The sequence below is a fragment of the Octopus bimaculoides genome, chromosome 2 (genome assembly GCF_001194135.2).
Source record: "Octopus bimaculoides isolate UCB-OBI-ISO-001 chromosome 2, ASM119413v2, whole genome shotgun sequence".
Lineage (NCBI taxonomy): Eukaryota > Metazoa > Mollusca > Cephalopoda > Octopoda > Octopodidae > Octopus > Octopus bimaculoides.
The window spans coordinates 68,423,347-68,444,206 of record NC_068982.1 but is presented as its reverse complement, the minus strand read 5'-3'; the positions used below and the strand labels follow the sequence as shown (position 1 = coordinate 68,444,206).

Here is a 20,860-nt window from a genome sequence, read left to right as displayed (position 1 = left end):
TATATATATATATATATATTTCTTTAAACACTCAATCCACTGCCTGTTAACTGTGGCACTATAACTGTAACTGTTTCCTGTGGTCTCAACACCTGTAGCTGTTCATCTGGTCACTTTATTTATTGTAAAGTCTTAGTTTATCACTGTCATCAACTCGGTATCTCTGTTTGTTTATTTATAAGTGTCTCTTTGTGTTCTGTGGATTATATATAATTGTATAATTTCATAAGTATTTAAGTGGATGCATTATATTTGATGATATATTAGTTGTTGTTTTAATACTTGTTGTATTGATTATTTTATTGGATAAATGATGACATTAATGATGGCTAAGATCAACGTGTGTTGATGATGTTGTGAAAAATATAGTGTAAAAAAAAAAAGAAAAATTCTAATGGTAGTTCAATATATCAGGTGAAAGGCTGTTTGCAGATGTGTGCTAGTTGGGGTCATAATTTCTTTTTGGAAATAATTTTATTGAAATAAAAAACAAAACAAAAGAGGAAAGTTAGTAAGCAAAATGTACACATTCGTACATACACACACACGCTCATACACACATGTATATATTCACACACACACACTCATACACATGTACACACTCATACACACACACTCTTACACACTCACACACACTTGTACACATTCACACACACTCACACTCGTACACATTCAGACACACACTCAAGCAGTCACACCCACATTTACACACACTCATGCGTATGCAGACACACTCTCTCTCTCTCTCATACACACACACACACACACACACACACTCACACATCTTTGTAGGTATCATCTTACGTATAATATTGGAGAAAAACCTGTTGTTTGTTGGCTTTGTCAAACTCGAATATGAAAGAGAAAATAATTTCAAAGTGGTTTATTGTTGTTTTTGATAATGCATGCAATTTATTGAAGAAATTCCATTGTTTCTGAATCTCTTATGATGTATTTCAACTTTGATAGCTGTTATAATTTCATTGGTATCAAGTATCCGAACTGCCAATACTTACATCCTGAAAAGTCTATAACTTTACTTTATTGTTAAATCCTAGTTGATATTTCAGACCTACTTCATTTTGCATGTGTTAATTTAATTTGTGTTGCCAATAAAGCTTAATGTTTTCTGTTGTGATAATGCTTCAGCTCTTCTAGGCATTTTGAAAAAATTAGGTCTGCACTAAATTGTTGCAATCGTACTAGGTATCCAGTGAAGCATTTAGGAAGTAAACAAATCAATCTAGCTTCATGCAACTTCTTACTAACTTAATCTTAAATATATACTTAACATTAAACATCACAGGAATATACATCTATTATTGTTTAATTTTAAGATAATAAATACATTTTCATTTTGCTTAGGTAAATATTTTGATGTAATTAAAAAACTCATGTATGGCTATGTGTATATGTGTGAATGAATATATGTAAACTAATGTATGTAAATGTATGTATGTATGTGTGTGTGTGAGATATGTATATATATATATATATATATATATATATATATATATATATATATATATATATTCTTTTTTTCAAGTTACTTGTAAATGTGAATGCTACTGATATGTAATCAAGTATAATCAGTTACATGGTTGTGTTGAGTGCAACTAAACTAGCACACCCACCCAAAAAATCAGACTAGCTAAAAGTTTGGTTGAATCCAGTGTGTATAGGGACATTGTAACTCAAAGTAAAACTACTGAGAGTGATAGGTAGACCCTTAGTGGTCTGAACATCGGTCTAGGATATAATAAACTCAAAATTCAGGTCTACACTATCTTGAGAGTCAGATTGTAACATAAACTTGTTAGTGTCAGATTTCCAACTAAGGGTTTCTCAGGGATTTGTGAGTGCTAAGGATAGCAGAATGCTAAGGGAAACAACTCTGACAAAATTATCAGAGTAGAACATCACAGACGGTTTCATGTGAAAAACTGCTCCTGCAACCAATCCTGACTATGTTTGTTGGATCCAGGTTATTTTGACAAGATGGAGTGGATGCTATTGATCAAGTTCTTTAAAACTAGGTTATGAGCAAGACATTATACCCTAGGCCCAACTGATGTTAGAACCACCAACAAATTTTCAGATGTTTTGTTGTGGTGATCAGAATATTACACCTGTCTGCAACAATGAAGTACTGCAATTTTTCTTTCAGGGGCACACACAGAATGTAGTATAGGTGGGAGCAGTTATGACTCACTGGTTCTCAACACAGCTACATTCCCCATAGAAGTGTGTGTTGTCACAGTTATGGTGCTCATTGATAACTGCTAGGTAAACATGGTTTGTGTAAATAATTGGCTATATGCCAGAAACAGACATTGAGGCTTGATGCAGTCCTCTAGCTTGTTGGATCCTATCAAACCCTCTAAACCATGCTAGCATGGAAGATGGATATTATGGGATAATGATGATGATGTGTCAGCTTGTGCACTTAGTTTAAAGTTTTCCTGCTTGAAATCTCAACAATCTTAAAGCAGCTCACTCATTACCATCACTGCTTATGTATCTGCAATACCACTTCAGTAGTGAAATGAAATATTAAAAAGAAAAGAAAAAGACATTAGATAACCCTATAAAAATCATATGTTGGTTGCTTGAATGCCTTTGATCATAAATAACAATATTCTGTAGATCAACTTGAATAGATCTAATAATTTTTAATTTATGCACAAGGTCATAAATTGTAAGAAGAAATTTTCACCAACTTCAGTACTTATTTTATTGACCTCAGAATAAATGGTAGAATTGACTTTGGTTAACAAAATACTGCAAGATATTTAGCCTGACAGCTCATCTATTCTGTGACTCCACCACCCCTAACAATAATGATAATATGCTTGATGGCTGCAAAGTTGTTTTATTTAAAGTGTCATATAGCAAAGATTATTTCTTACTAAAGTCCTTTGCTCTCTCTATTGGAGCATAGGCCATCGACAACTTTATTCCATTGTTCTTAATTATGGGTTATGTTTTCCTCTCCCAGATTTTGTTGGTTTTGAATTGTCATCAATGCTTCTGTTGCTTTACTTTTATCTGGGTAAAGGTGTTGACGACCCTATGCAAATCCATTTTTGCTGTTGAGAAGTAATCTATATTAGTTGGGTCTCTGTCCTTTCTCCTGCTCTGCATGGGAAACCCTACGTTGAGTTTGCACTCTGCTAGTGTAGCTCTCAGGGTCATTGAGGCTCACAAGCCACCACACTGCAACAAAAACTAGACTTTAGTGCAGAGCAAAGATTATTAGTTAACACTAATTCTCTTTTTGCCCATATTATGACACATTACTTTGCTTGGTTTACTCAGGCAAACCGAAGGTAACTGTTACATCCACTCCACGTCAAGTGAATAGAAATGGCTTTTGTTACAGCATCTATACAAAATTGATAACATTTAATAAGTCATCATATCCATGCACCTATGAAAATGTATTTTGAAATAGTTTATATGTAGGTGTGTGCAAGTGTGTGTGTGTGTGTGTGTGTGTGTGTGTGTGTGTGTGTGTGTGTGTGTGTGTGTGCGTGCGTGCGTGCGCTGATCATTAAAACAATAATATGCATGCTACATATGAGTTTGGTTAAAATGAAATAATGTGAATTGTATATAAATATATAATAACTATGTTTATGTTGACATAGTAAGTATTATATAGTGAAAACTTTTCCTCAACATAAGGATTCAGAACTATTATTGTCTTAAAATAAATTTTATAAACTCATTGAAAATGAGAAAATTTAAAATATCTTTTGTTGTAAGGAATTCTTCTAGAAAGTAGAAAATGTTAGGAATTATTTTAACTAATCAAAAATATAACTCTTGATTTTGTTGTACTTTTCTTTATTTAAAAAAAAATTTTGTAGTGTTATATTGTTAAGTTAAATATATTTCTTTCACAAGAAAACCCATTAGCACAAGTAGTTTTGATCATAAAGATAGCTCTTGTCTATATTAAATACTTTTTGAGATTCATGAAGTGATGAAATAACCTAATTATTTATACTTCAAATTAAACTTAAAGTAAATTTGTTAAAAGATGCTAAAACCCTTTACTTAATGAATTATGCTACCAAGTCCTCTACTTGTTTGGATTTTCAGATCTGGCTACTGGTTGTTGTAACATTGCACCAGTTGTCTGTGGTGACCAGCACGATGCATCTTCGCTGACAACCAGTCCATCGTCCAAACAACCATCACGAATGTCGTACAGCGTTGAACCCACATCGCTTAATGACTTGTCTGCTGCTATCCCAACTGACCACTCCTCACCCATGTCTCCCAAATCAGTCCTCCCATCAGTCAGCACTTCCTTGCACGGCCGCCCCAGACCAGTGGCAACCAAGAAAACTGCCCCAGGTACGCGTTCAACTATAGCTCCACTAAGCATAACAGTTCCCTCCTTTAACACAGGCCATTGTTATGAGAGGTAGCATCAAACAAGTTCCCCCATACATATCTTCCCTCTTTCATTTCTCTCTATCTCTCTCTCTCTCTCTCTATCTATCTATCTTTCTGTCTCCATACCCGTCTCCTTTCTTAGGTGCTACCAAATATACTTGGTGTCAACTGTGCTCCAGAATGAACGCGTTGCTTGGAGCTGTTGTTTTCCTGCATGCATTTTACTGGTTAGTTGGGTTTTGTTTGCTTGCTGTTTATTCTGTGAATATCATTGGCAGCCTCCTTGTTCATTAGTATTCATTATTGTTTACCCTTTTGTTTTATTTTATGTTATTTTATTTTATTTTTATCTATTGTTACATTGAAAAACTATCACACTGTTTCCTTGATAGCTGTTTAAATTTTTGTTTTTCTTTGTATTTTTGTATGTATTATACTTTTTGTTGTCATTTCATTAATAACTCTTCTTATTTAAAATTTAAAAAGAAAAAGCATTTAAATATTTGATGGTTTAATATATATATATATATATATATACACGAAACATTTTGGTGGTGTACAGAAAGAAAAGTATTTGGGTAATAAGATTAGCCAAGAAGAAATGAAGGAATTATTCCTTAGTTTATTCATGTACAAGTACAGAAAGTTTTCATATTTTTCAAGGAAATGGAATGGAATGGAACAAAATAAAATAAAGTATTTGTGTACTGCATTTAGTGCTTGAGAATATTGATTTCAAATCTTGGCACAAGGCTGGCAATTTAGGGGGTGGTGGTAAGTTGATTACATCAATCCCAGTGTGAAACTGGTACTTATTTTATCAACCTCGAAAGGATGAAAGGCAAAGTAGGCCTTGGTGGAATTTGAACTCAGAATATAAAGATGTATGAAATGCCACTAAGCATTTTGCCTGGCATGTTAACAATTCTGTCACCTTGACACCTTAGTGCTTGAGAATATTGTGTGGGTGTGTGTGTGCATGCATGTGTGTGTGTGTGTGTATATATATATATATATATACACACACACACACACACACACACCCACACAATATTCTCAAGCACTAAGGTGGCAAGCTGACAGAATATATATATATATATATATATATAATATCATACAAACAGGAAAGTAATATTTCAGAGTATGGCTGTGAAAATAGCAGAAAGATTGGGTATTTTACTCTTATATGACAGAAAAAGTTGTCAGCAGACGACAACTTTTTCTATTGTATAAGGGTAAAATACCCAATCTTTCTGCTGTTGTCATGGCTATACTGCATTTGAAATATTACTTTCCAGTTTGTATGATTTATTTGACACTTCCAAAAAGAAAAAGTTTGTTTACTTATGTTGTTGCATGTTTGTGTGTGTGTATGTGTGTGTATAAAAATTGTATTGCAACATAAGAAGATAACAGTAAATATTAGCTAAAACATATACTGTGAGAAGTTGCTTTGAAATAATTATTAGAATAGATAGTATAAGTTAATTAGGAAGAATCCTTGCAAGATAATGAAACATTTGTCTGTTAAACTAATGTCCATGCTGTTTGATAGACTGGACTATCTATCTGAGACTGAAACGATAGTGAGATAAGTGAAATGCAAAAACTTCATCTAGTTTCTATGCTAGTATTTTATTAACTTGGAGAGCTGTGACTGTGTAGCAAACTAGTACCTTATCTAGGTGCTGGTGAGTTGTTTCCAACAAGTTAACACTTTGGAAATTAGGATAAACTTGAGTATTATGGTATGTTGCAGCACTTGTCATCTACTTTGATTTTTTAATTTTTTTTTTTTATGCTTTACACTAAAATGAAAAGTGCAAGACTGCTGTGTGGTTTATTCCTATTCTTTTTGAGACTCTGTCAACTGATTTGTGAGAGGCACCATTCTTAGATCTGAGATCATCAATTCTTTCTTTCTTTTTGCAGCGAGAGGGGATAGTTGGTCTTCTGCCATATGTATGTTCCACTGTTAGAATGCAGCATTTTTTTTTATAATTCCATTCAGCAAGTCCCTCATTTCATAACTATAGTAGTGCAGTCACTTGTCCAAGTCCTTTTATGCTCAGTGGTTGCCTTTTTCACACTTGTACTGTGCCTTGAATGCAAATTAACTTTGAACAGCCACATGTTCTAGTCTTTATCGAACACCTGCATTTAGTTCTCAAGATTATTACATAAGCTTCATAAGGCCTCCTTTTGTAAAGAGAAAGAAAAGTTCTTGTCAACCCTGTTTGAGTCAACCTAATATCAAACTTTTTCAACCATGACCATCCTGTCTTGTTTCTGGAAATAGTGTGTTTAGGAGTATATTATTCATTTTATCTTTCCTATTTGAAGATATCAAGATGGCACTTATGGAATAATCTTGCTATTATTTCTGGCAGATCAGGCAACCATGTAGCAGTTCCCTCAATAGCTCAAGAAATCCATTGCCACCAGTAATAGTACCAATTCTTTAAACTTTATCCATCTCCTTTCTACTTGTGCTACTATACGTTCATCACAACCATTTCCAACACTAATTATGTCACCTTGGTAACAGGAACTGCATGGCAATTATTTCTTATATACTGGAAACAGTAAAGGTTGATGACTGGAAGGACATCTGACTGTAGAAAATTTGCCTCAATGAACTCCAACTGACTCATGGAAGCACCGAAAGTTGGATGTTAAAACAACAACGACAATGATGTTGCTAATGCTAACTACTGTATCTTAAATCTTGGTTCTCTTTCAGTCTACAGCTTTTGTGTTTCCAATACTGGTTTTAAGTGCATAATATTGAGATCATAACAACACCTTTTTTTACTTTCTAGATGGTAGTAGATCACATATTCTCTGTTACTATTTCAGTACATTAATCTTTGCTACATTGGTCTTTTAACCCCTGATCATGATACCAGGTTCAAAAAAAATTTTTTTTGTCCATCGATCAGGCTCTGCAGTGGGAACCTGGTCATTAACACATATCAAAGTTCCCAGACAGATTAAGTGCTCCATTTCAGTATTATTTGACCCTAGAATTACAACAAAAGAGGAGGTGGTGGCAGCTAAAACCTTGGTAAAAAAAAGATCTACTTACACATTAAATTCCTTACAAAATTTGCTGCTGCCAATCTTTACTTTGTTCACATAGATCGAACTATTCCTATGATCCATTTATCTGCACCTAACCTTCTTAGCAACCACCAAACTCCAGGGCATGGAGCCATAGCAAAAAGAAAAAAAAACTTAGAGATTTTCTATTAATAGAAAGATTAAATCCTAAGTCTTAAGTTTACTAAGATATTTGCTTTCTTTGTTATCAAAATGTTTATTATTTAACAAAACCAGCAACCTAGTTAATCATTTCTTCTACTTTTGAAATAAAATGTTTTGTGTTATCTCACATTGTTAAAAATAAATGTTTCTCTGCAGTATTAAGTATTAGTAAAATCACTCAAGTTACTAGTTTGCTTGTGTCTGGATTTCAAGATAAAATTTTACTGGCTTAATCCCAGCTTTTTATCAATTTGGGTTGTCATTGTATTTATATTCAAATCTATACCATCTAGGGCCACACTGACTGGTTCCATTCACCAAATTCTATGGCAGCTGTAATTATTTTACAACCTACTTTTTGTCAACTCTTAAACAATGGTGGTGGCTAGATTTAATAGGTTTCTTTACACAAGCTTTGTCTTTAAGTCTAGTGTTCTTGCTAATATAATTTCTCATTTGGAACACAGTCTTTACTTGAATTATGGTTACAGCAACATCTTTCACCTCTCTCATCCATATAATAGTTAAACCGGAAAAGTTGCAGAAATTATATATATATAAACAGAATTATATATATATATAAATAGATATATAAATAGATATACACAGTTTTATATTTTAAGAGATGAGGAATTATGTACATTATTTACATTTGACGGATATTTGTCCTCATCTTGTTTGTTGTTAACACAACGTTTCGGCTGATATACAACCTCCTAAGCAGACTGAGTGCAAATATGAGTAGCATATGGGAACCAGTATTAAAGAAGGATAGGAAAATATTAGATTTATAAGCCCTAAAATTAACTCCATAATTGCCCACGGATATATGGCGTAGTGGTTAAGAGCATGAACTACTAACCCCAAGATTCTGAGTTTGATTCCAGGCAATAATCTGAATAATAATAATAATAACATCAAAAAACGCCTTAAGAATGAGAATCCAGGTTTGAAATTTCCCCAAGACATCTGATGAAGGTTGGAGGGTATATCAGCTGAAATGTTGTGTTAACAACAAACAAGATGAGGATAAATATCTGTCAAATGTAAATAATATATATAGGTTATGAGCAGTAGTGGTGTCAATAAGACCCAGAGGTTTCAGGTAATGCTGAGTAAGTGCTATGGATAGACCATAGTTAAGCTCCAGGTTCAGTGATTATGCGAATAAGGGGTCATATCTCAGCGTGTGAATAGAAGGATTTACTTTTCATAATGAGATAAAAGACCAAGGTTGTGTATATTTTAGAACATTTATAAATAGGTCTTACAGCTAAGAAGGTCTTAGCTGTAAGACCTTCTATTTATAAATGTTCTAAAATATACACAACCTTAGTTTTTTATCTCATTATGAAAAGTAAATCCTTTTAGATATATATATATATAGGCAGCAGAAATTATGTATCATGATTTGTTGATTATAAAAAGACAACAAATGAATTTTTTGCTTTAAATTAGTGTTTTTATAATGAATAGGAAAGCATTCACTTTTTATATTTAATTAATATTTATAGTTTTACTCTAGGTAGGCAACCACTATCTACCTTGCCTATACTGTAGTTGTTACATCCCTAGATTAACCATAGCAGGAACAGGAGAGGTAATAGATGTTACAGTAGCTACAATGCAGTTAAAGATAGGTGTTCTAATTGTGATTTATTATGTCAGAAACGGCAGTCCTTTATGCAATTTTTATGTGAAGAGAGCTACTATATCTAACCAGTGGCATTGCTTAAGAGTTGTCAAAAGGACAGGAGGAAAATAATTATGTCACTCATAGAATTTGGTGGATGGAATTGGACAGTATGACCCAAGATGGTATAGATTTCATTATAAATATAACAAATGATGATAGAACCTATTGTAAATATAATTTTAATTTTTATTTTTGGAAATAATTTATGTTTAACTGAGAATCAGATGCAATGATGCTTAGGGTCTGAATGGTGCATGTTAGTGTCTATGATTCAGTTTTTGATTCTCTAAAGGATGTACATATTGTCACTAATGCACTTGGAGATAATATGAGCATTACACAATTTCATTTATGTTTCCTTGAAGTTTTTGTCCTGACAACCAAAAAGCAAAATTAGAAAGCTTAGTTTTAATTGGAAGTTATGAATGGCTACATTATATTTGCTTTTTCAGTGTTATTTTTTTATTGTTATTTTACTCTTTCAAAGATGCCACAAGATTTGTTGTTCATCAAATCCTCATTGAGCTTCTCTTTAATATGTATGAAAAAAAAAAAAGAGAGAGGTTTTTTTTTAAAGTTTCTTCTAATAACATTCTTTGCTACATTTTAATTATTTCTGTTAATCAATTCTTGTAATAAAACCTTATTGGCAAACCACAAGGTTTATTTCTGTTGCCAAGTCCACAGAATTGAAAATATTTCTGTTAAAATATTCATTAAGTAAAATAGTTTTATAATATTTTATATCATTGAGATTACTTACCACTTAATTACACTTGCTTTCTCTCTGCACAATTATTTTTTTATGTCCTTTTTGTCCTAACCTTGCTTTTCAGTTGTTAAATGCTTTATTGTTTCTTTTTTTTTTTTTCCACTTTCCTTCTTATTTCAAGGCTGCCTTTAATGATATTTTTTGGCAACGTTTAGTGTGCAAGAAAAGCTTTTTTTTTTATAATTTGTGTTGCATTTTGAATATTCTAAAGTTGTTTTCATTAGAGCCTTCTAACTTAAAATATATCTCTTTGTCCACATGTAGTTGTGTGTCCGTGTGTATGTATCTATATAGTGGCTGTTCACTCACTTTCTTGTAAGACCACTTTGTGTGCTAATAGGTGTGGTACATCCCTGTGTCATAATTATCAAAATGGCAATTGCCATTTTCATAATTATGACATCCTCTAGAGGTGGAAATAATTTCATAAATTGAAAACTTATGTTGCAGTATTTGATATAACTATATTTGCCAGTGTTGTTCAAATAGATGACACTGTGGAGGCATGTGGCTCAGTCGTTAGGGTATTGGACTCATGATTGTAAGATTGTGGTTTCGATTCCTGGACTGGGCAATGCGTTGTGTTATTGAGCAAAACACTTCATTTCATGTTGCTCCAGTCCATTCAGCTGGCAAAAATGAGTAATCCTGCAACGGACTGGCGTTCCATCCAAGTAAGGAAGTTATATGCTATGGAAACTGGTAAACTGGCCCTTATGAGTTGGCATGACTCAAGAAGGTGACCCTTACCTTACCTTAAATACATGCCACTGGCCACTCTGAGTTACTTTTCTCACCTCATTTTTGTTGAAATTATGCAAGTTCCCTGGGCCAGATTTCCATTGAAATACATTGTTTTTGTTTTAATTTAGTTTGAAAATAATTAAGTTTTTATCAAAACAAATTTGTTATTATTGAGCTGGTGTGAAGAACATAACAAGAAATTGTCATGCAAGGTTTTAATTTAAATCACTTTAGAGTAGTGAGTTGATATTGTAGAACTAGGGATGGTCCCAAGTGGAATTGTATCGAAAGGGTTAATATAACAAGAAAAGCTGGGAAGGAACTCTTGCACCACAAGACTCGATTGATGAGACTTTTGATATGAAAAGCAAAGCATCAAGATCTAAGTGTGGTAATTCTTATGGTATCATTCACTTGGAATCTTTTGGCAGGGTTTTGTCTAGATTACTGTTGTTGAATTAGCTAATGAAAGACGTCCCTCAGTGTTACTTGAAATGATATTCTGGGTGTTGATCAGGTAGAGGGTACAAAGGACTTGATTTTTTTCTGTGCATCAATTTCAAGAAAAATTTATCAAGCAGCAGATATGTCTATGTCAGGTCTTTGTTGACTTAACCCAGGCCCTTGCTATTGTTAACTGAGAGGTATTGCATAAAGTTCCTGCAGGCACCACAAAGGGTATACATCTAAAGCTGGATTGTGAAGCCATATGCATAAGAATGTCATCACATAGAAGTGTCTGAATATTCTCGTGGGGATGTCTAGTTTGCTCTGTAATGTTTGCTCTAGACTTTGTAAATCATCAGCTGGTCTTAAACAGAATTTCAGAGCACATGAGCAAATGACACTGAATCATTAAACTGAACATTAAATAATGGGATGGCTTTTTTTATTTGTGTTTTTTTGCAAGATAGAGTAATCATCATCATCATCCTTAATATTTTCATTGTGGTTGTCTTTACCATCTTATTTTATGTGTGTATCTATATATGTATGTAGGAGTATGGCTTAGTGGTTAAGGTGTTGATCTCAACCATAAGGTAATGGGTTTGATACTTGGACTGGGTGGTGCATTGTGTCCTTGAGCAAGGCACATCATTTTATGTTACTCCAGTCTACTCAGCCAATAAATAAGTTTCAGCTGACTGAGGTTGTGATAGATGGAAGAAAAAAGTGGACTACACCAGCAATATTCTGTTGGGTCAAGAGTGGAAGAACTGAGAAGGTGTCAGTGTCTGCCAAAGTACCTAATACGAAAGTGTATACCAGCTACCAGGTTACAATCAATTGTGAGTGACAGCTGAGCTAGATATGTATATGCATGCATGGTTTTGTGTATTTGTGTATGAATATGTGTGTTTATAAGTGTGTGTGTATTGTATATGTACATAACATTGGCTTCAAAGTTTGACCTTTAGAGCACTTCTCCCTTTCCACATTTGTCTCCTTTGCTTTTATTGTTTGATTTTGTATGGTTGATCTGCATATATTATCCCCTATTTCAACTCTTCAACACTAATCATGCTGCCTGTTGTTGGTGGGGTAGTAATCTACACAGTTATGTGGTCAACTATGGTGACTTAATTTCAAATTGTTACAACAGAAGTGTGGTGGATATACTGGATATAAACTACAAAATGTTATTTTGTACAACTGGTTACTATTTTAAGATGATCAGAATTGAACATTACTATCACCTTATCATTAATGATAATGACAACAACGATCCTGTTGCTCAGTTTAATACGAGGTACTACACTTGTAAGAGAGAAAAACAATGTGATATGAAGGTGAGAAAGAGAAAATCCAAGGAAAAGTACACTGCTCAACTCAAAAAGTGAATATTTCTAGAGAAAATAGGTGTTATTTGTTTTATTTTATATTTTTCTTTTGTTGAATTTTGTTACTTTGTTTTCTTTCTTTTGATTTTAACATTAATTGTACATTTAAAATATAAAAAAAAATTGTTTTTAGCAGCTTCTTATTAATTTCTTAGGGTAAGTGTGTTATTATATCAAACATTAAATCTTGATTTTCTCTAACTTGGATACCTTCTCACTCTGTTATTTGTATGAAGTTGTCTTACTTCAGTTTATTTGAGCTGGCTAAATTGTGCACTGTTTCCTCAGTTGCTGGACCTGGGCACCTCCAACCTCCTCCAGCCCCTTGTACTGGAGGTGGGGACCAGATGACCAACACTGGTAGCTCTGACAAAGGGCCGGCAGGGACCACGGCCTCCATCAGCGTGACAGCCACAACCACAACCACAGTCCAGCAGACTGTGACCCCTGATAGTCCAGCCACTACAGGGGGGCAGTTTGGACCTCCAAGACTTCCCCCTCGGCCAATCCAGTCACATGGACGGAGCATTTCTGTCGACTTAAAAATGAAAGGTGATGTGGGTAGGTCCTACTTTTCAAAATCATCTCATAATACTAATCACTCAATACTTTTTGTTAATTACTGACCAGTTCTAGCTAACACTGATTAATAATAAATTAACCCAGCCCTTTATTTTGATTCGGCTCATAATTATAAACCTGTTTCCCCCACCAACTCTTATTTGTCACTGCATAGTATCTGAACCCACTTTCTGTTCTAGGATTTGAGGGTTTGGATGGGTTGAAAAAGAGAACTTTTGTTCTGTTTTGCTTTCTCTTTGCTATCCTCCTCATTAAACAATCTCTTTGTCTGTGTATGTGTTAGTATGTATGTGCTATATGCACTCACACATACCTACATGCTGTGTGTGTGCGTGTGTGTGTGTGTGTGCAAGCATGCATAAGTTAAAGGTTTGTATATCTTTTAAATCATTTACTTTACCTTATATGTTCAGAAACTTTGTCTAAAAAATCACCTAGTGTGTAGTGAGTTTATGTTTTTGTGTTGAAAGCACTACTGTCACCACCAACACTATTATTATCATTATTATTTCTTGTGCTTTGATTTCCTTATGTTTTTGCTATTTGTTTAAATTTTTAGTTAAGTTATTTTTCTTATCCATGTATCAATTATGGATTAAATTAAAATATATCAAAAACAGCCTGTGAAATTTGTTTGTAGTTAAAACTGTAATAGTAAACTACATTTATGAAATCTTTCAGAAGGTTAAAAATTCCCAGGAAATAATTAATCTGTATGTAGGAGTTTTCTCTGTCTTCTCTCAGTTCTTGAACTATTAACGACCTATGAAAAGAAAGGAGAGAAAAGTACATTCCATGAATGCCTTCTAAACTATCTTGTTTCATAAAATGTTTAAGTGTAATTTATTTACCTAAGGTTATGTCATGCTGATGATTAAATGACGCTATACATGGCTACCTATGATTAAAATATTATTTAGGATCTTTGTAATGAGAGAAGTAAAAAAAAAATTTAAATATGTATTTTCTGTGTAAAACTTCTAATCCTGCCATGATTAATCTAGAAGTGATTATTTTCCTTACAATAATTGCTGCTGGGGTACACCGTTTGCCCAAATTTTATTCCTGCTTAGTTAAATGCTTCAGCAATGTCTTAGTGTAAGAGAGTACACTGAGATAGTTTCCTCAGGTAGCCTCCCATTTTTAAGATTATTTAGCATATTGATTAGACCTGGGACTTTGTGTATGGTTTACACAGACACAATGTCCCTGAGGGGAATCCCCACCATCAAAAAGAAGAAGAAAAAATTTGTGATGTTTATACTTATTGCGGCAAAAGTGAAAAATAGTGAAATAGCTTTAATCAGAAAATGAAAATGAGTTGCTGACTCACCTTTTTATTAACTTAACCATAATTCCACAGTGTCTATTGTATTAGATAATCATTTAGTTACTCACTAATTATGTGAATCAATATGCTTTCCTATAGAGGTAGGTGTTAGAGGGTTTGTTGGAAGAGTTCACTTGGTGCCTGGTAGACTTGGATTAGCTGTGAATAATAGAAAAGATGTCAGAAGCCTCTGAGAAAACAAGCCATTACGTCTGGCTCAAGAGGAAGAGGACAAGTGATGCGGCAAGAACTAGCACTGGCAATGGTAGAAACATCTGGCCCAGAGTTGCAACATCTAACTCAACAAAACTTGTGCTGTTGTGCAGGTGTTTGTTGCCTACATTGGTAGGTGGCCCTGGGCAGGTCTGGTATTGTGATAGAAGGGGCCAAAAGAGCTGCTTCACTGCCTGATGAGACAGCTCCTGCATTTGGAAACAAAGTTCAGTAGCACTGTCAGCACAGTAGTGTTTACTCTGAGTTTTCTCCAGTCCAAAATCTTGAACAAAATGCTGATAACTATCATTCAAGATAGTTATCTTGATAGTTATTAACAAAAAGGGAACTTCCTTCCTTTTTGTTAGTATTCTTTTTTATTTTTCATTATAGAAATCCTTTTCGTTTTCTTGCCTTTTCAACAAAAAATGACAGTATTTTTATTCCAATTAAAACTCATTTCAGTTAGAAAGTTTACTGCCTTTTTCTCAGACACCTATTAATATCACTGCTATATCTGTGCTAACAACTGGGAATACTAACCCCATCATGCATTGTGGCTTGATTCCAACAAAACTTCTTTTTCCCCTTCTGTCAGCTTCACCAACACTTTTTTTAAAATATTTTTTTTTATTTACATGCTGTTGTTTTCTGTTACTGTTTGAATTGCTGCTTTTCTATTGTTATTATCATTATTATTATTGATATGCTAATAAGTAAATGATAATTATTTTTTCTCTCAATAATTTTAGTTTCTATTGTTTTCTTCTTTTGCTATATTTTTGTATATTGTTGTTCTAGTTATTAGTTCATGCTTGTTGTAATTATAACCATACAAAGAAAAATATGTGTTACTTTGTTCTGTGTTTGATAATTTACACTTGCCTTGAACCTTTAAATCCTAAACCATGTAACATCTATAATATAATATGTGGAACAGTTTAAATTATGCAATTTACTTACTTTCAGGCACTTCAGTATTGTTACCACCTCCTGCAGTGCCACCTCGGACATCTCCTAAAGATGTATGTAGCTTCTGTATATTCTAACTTAATTCATAAATTTCTTTAATATTTGTTTTCAATATGGATTGCTATTGTCATGCTAAAGAGATATGTGTATATAAATGATTTGAGGTATTTCAGCTAAAGGACATATTTTAATGTGAAATACTTTGTTGATGTTATTTCAAAAATTTCTGCATAGATTTTTTATGAAGCCACAATACTGTAGCTGTGAGGTTAAAATGAGTTCAAATTTTAATACTAGAGCCATTGTATTTTGCTCCTTTGCAAGGTACATGTGTCAACTTGCTTGTTTAAGACCGGTTTCATTTCTCTACAACTGAATGGTAAGGAATAAGAAAGGTGCATAGATTTTTAGCAAAAATAACTCAACAGAAACCATTCTATTCATGCTTACCCTCCCCTGCTCTCTTCTTGCATCCCTTTACCTTCCCCAACTCATGCTTCATTAGCCATCCTCCACCCTTGTATCCACCACTCCCTACATTCATATTCAATCTTTACAGATATTACCTACATCCCCTCCCATTTTTCCTGTCTTTTGACCCAACTCACTTCTACTCCCATCATAACTCAAGGGGCCATCTGGACACCACGTCATCACTATTTGTCTCTTTACAGCTACTACTGATTTATTCTCACTACTCTCCTAAATGTGAGTAGTCGCATAGCTTCTCCAGAACAAGAACCTGCTCTGCCCCCACTCGTTTCTCTCATACCCTAACCATCATCCCCTAGTGTGAAGCCACTGCCTTGCATTTTGTAGTCTTGCAAGCTGCATAGTGACCTCAGTAGTGCCAATGGCATGAAAAGGTACCCAGTATACACTATAGTGATCAGCATAAGGAAGGATATTCAGCTGTAAAAACCATGCCAAAGCAGACACTAGAATATAACACAGTCCTTGGACCCGTCAGATCGCATCAAACTGTCCAACTCATGCTGGCATGGAATATAGATGTCAAATGATGATGATATACCCTATAAGCAAAGCATCATTTAAATGTTTTATATTTAAAACCTTAACAGACTTTGATGGAACATACATTTTGTATATAACCATGAAGTTTTCCCTTATGGTGGTTTATTTATTCTGAAATATTTAGTTTATACAGAACTATATAAATATTGATAGTTACAAATACTTTGTAATCATGATCAACTTTTAATGTCTGTCTTCTATGCTATCATGGGTTGGATGGTTTGATAGGATCTGGTGTGCTAGAGGATACCTTTAACACAAACTGCTTGACAGTGTACTGGGTACACTTTTTATGGCTCTAGCACTAGCAGAGATCGCCTTGTAATGTTCATGATTAAGTGCTAAAAGTGGTCCCAATAACTGTAAATGAATAGAAGAAAGAGGGTGCAATGACTTTAGGCGGGCAGATGGAGTATGATTGGTAGTCAGTATTTATTTGATTGCTGTTTATTGAAGTGTGGTTTTAAGTTTATGAGTGTTGCTTTCACCAAATTTTTAATGATTGTCAATGCTGCTGATGTCAATCAATTTTAGCATTTAACAACTTAACCCACTTTCCTTTCTTTATGAAAGCATGGTTGGGATGGAGCAATTAGTTTTTACAGCTGAATACCCTAATTGTAATTGTTCATTTATTAATTTATAAGTAGAGCCTGATTTTTGTCCAACAGGCAAACTGATTATAGTAAAATTTGAAGTAAAGAGCCTAAACCTCACAGCCATTTTGCCCCTCTTTTTCTGACTTGGCAACTATCATAGATTTATATTTAAGTTCATGATATTTTCCAACATCTCTTTATCTCTAGTAGTTTTAAAATTAATTTTAAATCTTTAAATACTTTCTAGTTCTTGCTTCTGTCCTCCTCATACCTTCAGCTATTGAAGGTCCTTCTTCAAGATATTAGTATTTTTTTTCTCTGAACTTTGTTAAACTCATTTTTGCTGATACAGACCGCCATTGGTCTCCTTCAGACCATCAATGGTTCCTGAAGATTTAAATGATTAATATTCTAACAGGGGTGGGGGTGCTTTAATTTATAAGGTTCTTAATTGCAGAAGACCTTAATGTTCAAAGCAAATTTAAAAATGTTATTTCTAGAAATATGCCACAAGTGATTCCTCAGTCTTAAGCTACATTGACAAACTAGTGTTAATAGCAACAGCTACAATAATTGATCAGTTAATTGAATTTCTTCAGAATAATCTTAAATTGAAAGTTTGAATGTGAGTGTATGTGTGCAAACATGCATGCACTCATGCTTTCTCATTCCTAGTAGCATTCTTCTTATTAGTTAATGCTTTTATTGTCAATGATCTTTCTATATGGACTGCTGAGTTAATTTTGCCTTTCTTCCCTCTAGAATCAATAAAATCAAATGCTTATTTAAAAAGAAAAAAAAAAACAGCTTTGTGGCAGTTAAAAAAAGATTCAAATGTTTCTGTATTCAAAATTTTCAGTGGTTCTCTGTAAAAGTTTGAAATTGGGTTCATTCTATTTAATAGTTGGTCTCTCCCTCTTTCATGTATAGTCACACACCCAACACAGCTTATTAAAATAGAAAGGTAGATTATTTTGTTAATCATAGATAATTCATAAATGAACCAATATTGATATAAAATTCTGTGGGACATTTTCATTCTCTATATGTTGTTTATTTGCTATTGTTATTTCTAAAATAAATAGAACTTAAATCATTTCTTCAAAGCAAGGTTATCAAACTATATTAATCTACCTTCATCAGGTCTCTAGGCAAAGCAGGGATATCTTACTTGGATTTGGAGGTATGCAGTCAGAAAAGATTTTCCGATTTACTGATTTCTCTTCACAAGATCTCGATTCTGTTGACCATTCTGAGGACTCTACCTCAGTTACACCAGCCATTAAATTACAGGCTCCCATGGTGGAGAAGCACCGTCGGTGTGCTTCTCTTGATATACGTCAAATTGGGGTAAGACTGTGGTTCTTCTATGCCTAAGAACCCTACTTGCTTGCCGGCCTATCATTATAAACTGGTGTTGGGATTTTTAATTAAAAAAATTTTTTTTTCATACTGGGAGCTTATTAGCTAGCTTCAAACTACACTTTATTTTTTTTAAATTCTTAATTTTTAATACTTTTTCTTTCTTTCTTCATTCTTTTGCTTAATTAATAATTACTGACAGTTATATATTCCAATATTGACCTTTGCAGTAAATGATTTAGAAAGCTAATAGTTTAGTCTCTCACTCTTCATTTCCCATCTAACTCTGTGTGTGTGTAAAATATGTATTTTATGTATATATACATGTATATATATATATAACTTACTTGGAAGAGGATGCGTGGCGTTCAATCATATAATAATATAATATATATATATATATCTGCATATATACATATGTATATGTACATACTTAAATCTATACATATATATGTGTGTGTGTGTGTGTGTGTGTGGGCACAGGACGTCATGAAACATGTACAACAAAAAAGTATGAAGCATGAGTACATGGAATATGAACCGTTCTTTCAAACGACATAAAGAATGACCCTTCATCAGTTGTTGGCTGTTTTTCTAGTCTCGTATTTTGAGCATTTAACAATAATATATGCTTTCGATAAAACAGTTGCTCCCGCAAAGCAAATTTAATAAAATTTGAGATTTTGTGGAGGGTCAAAATAGATAACACAAACAGGACTGTGAAAACAAACAGGAAGGGCTGCTAAGCCAAAACGAGGTTGTGATGGCAAATGTGTAAATCAAGCTAGGACAAGAAACAAACAAGAACACATCTTCATTGTTCCAGCTACAACGGCGAGAAAGAAAGAAAGATGGCCGATGGTCATGTGGGAGCTATGTGAGCAAGGGAGGAGGAGTGAGGGAGAGTGAGTAACAGAGTAATAGAATAGAATAATGTGAGAAGAGAAGGTAAAAGAATAAGAGAGAGAAAAAAGACAGAAAATGAAAGAGTAAAAAGATCGTATTGAGTGCACATCAGAATTATTCTCTTCCAAGTAAGTTTTATCTTAATAATTCTGATGTGCACTCTATCCAATCTTTAGTGTGTGCGTGCACACACACACACACTTTTAAGTTTTTTTGTGGAATTCAGAACTAGCATTGCAAGTTACAATGATCCAAAGACTAATAATTCTGTGTAAACAAAGGCATAAAAGCACTAAATAGAGTTTATCCAAATTCTGCTATCTTTTTTTATCTCTGAATATATAAAATCTCTGCACCACTTCAAACTACACAGACACACGTAAATGTTGAATGCTGAGAATGGTGGATATGGATAGAATTTGTTTATATATATATATATATATATATATATATATAAGAGACACGCACACATACACACACACACACTTTAATGTTACTTTTAATTGACAGAAAGTTACAAAAGTGACCCAAGGCTTAAGTTTGATGCACTTTGTGCATGGTACTTATAAAACTGTTTGATAAGTGCCATGCACGAAACTTTTGGCCATTGAGTCACTTTTGTACCAAACAATTGTGTGTGTGTATATATATAGTGGTTAAAGTGTTGTTGGATTCACAATCAAAGATTACAGTAAAGGAGATGTGTTTCACCACTTGTGAGTAGGTATAAATGTGATGTTTGAACCAATATCTCCGAGTTTAAGAACACTAAAACCAATGTATTTTTAACTGCTGACATATCAGTGTATAAAGGTAGATGTGATTGTCTCTTATTTGACTTGGATTTGATCAAGACCTGCTTATCAAAGACCCAGTCCATTTTATCACCCTGTATCATCATAATCGTTTAGAACTTATCTAACAAGTGTCTTCTTTTTCTGAACCTACAACAATAGCAGTGTAGATGAGGTGATGAAGTACATTTAGAAATAAGCACCTTCAGTCTTTTTGCACTACTTCTATGATTTTGCATTTTTAAAAATACTTATGATGCTATTGTCAAAGCTTTTTATGCAGTTAATTTTCTTCAGCCTTTCTGTACACAGTGGTGTAGCATGGGTTTTTGGTGACCCC

General features: G+C 33.7%; 1 protein-coding gene across 13 annotated transcripts in view; it reads left to right on the top strand.

The window, feature by feature from the left end:
* Nucleotides 1–20,860, top strand: part of LOC106879514 (ralBP1-associated Eps domain-containing protein 1) — a 138,270-nt gene that overhangs the window by 107,350 nt on the left and 10,060 nt on the right. For 4 of the 13 annotated variants that reach the window (XM_052978091.1, XM_052978097.1, XM_014929127.2 and 1 more), the window contains 4 exons: nt 4,108–4,365; nt 13,016–13,288; nt 15,822–15,877; nt 18,602–18,808. In XM_052978091.1, the coding sequence (XP_052834051.1) occupies nt 4,108–4,365; nt 13,016–13,288; nt 15,822–15,877; nt 18,602–18,808 (794 nt within the window). The remainder of the gene's footprint in view (nt 1–4,107; nt 4,366–13,015; nt 13,289–15,821; nt 15,878–18,601; nt 18,809–20,860) is intronic. The other 9 variants (XM_014929133.2, XM_014929129.2, XM_014929136.2 and 6 more) reach the window with 6 other exon arrangements.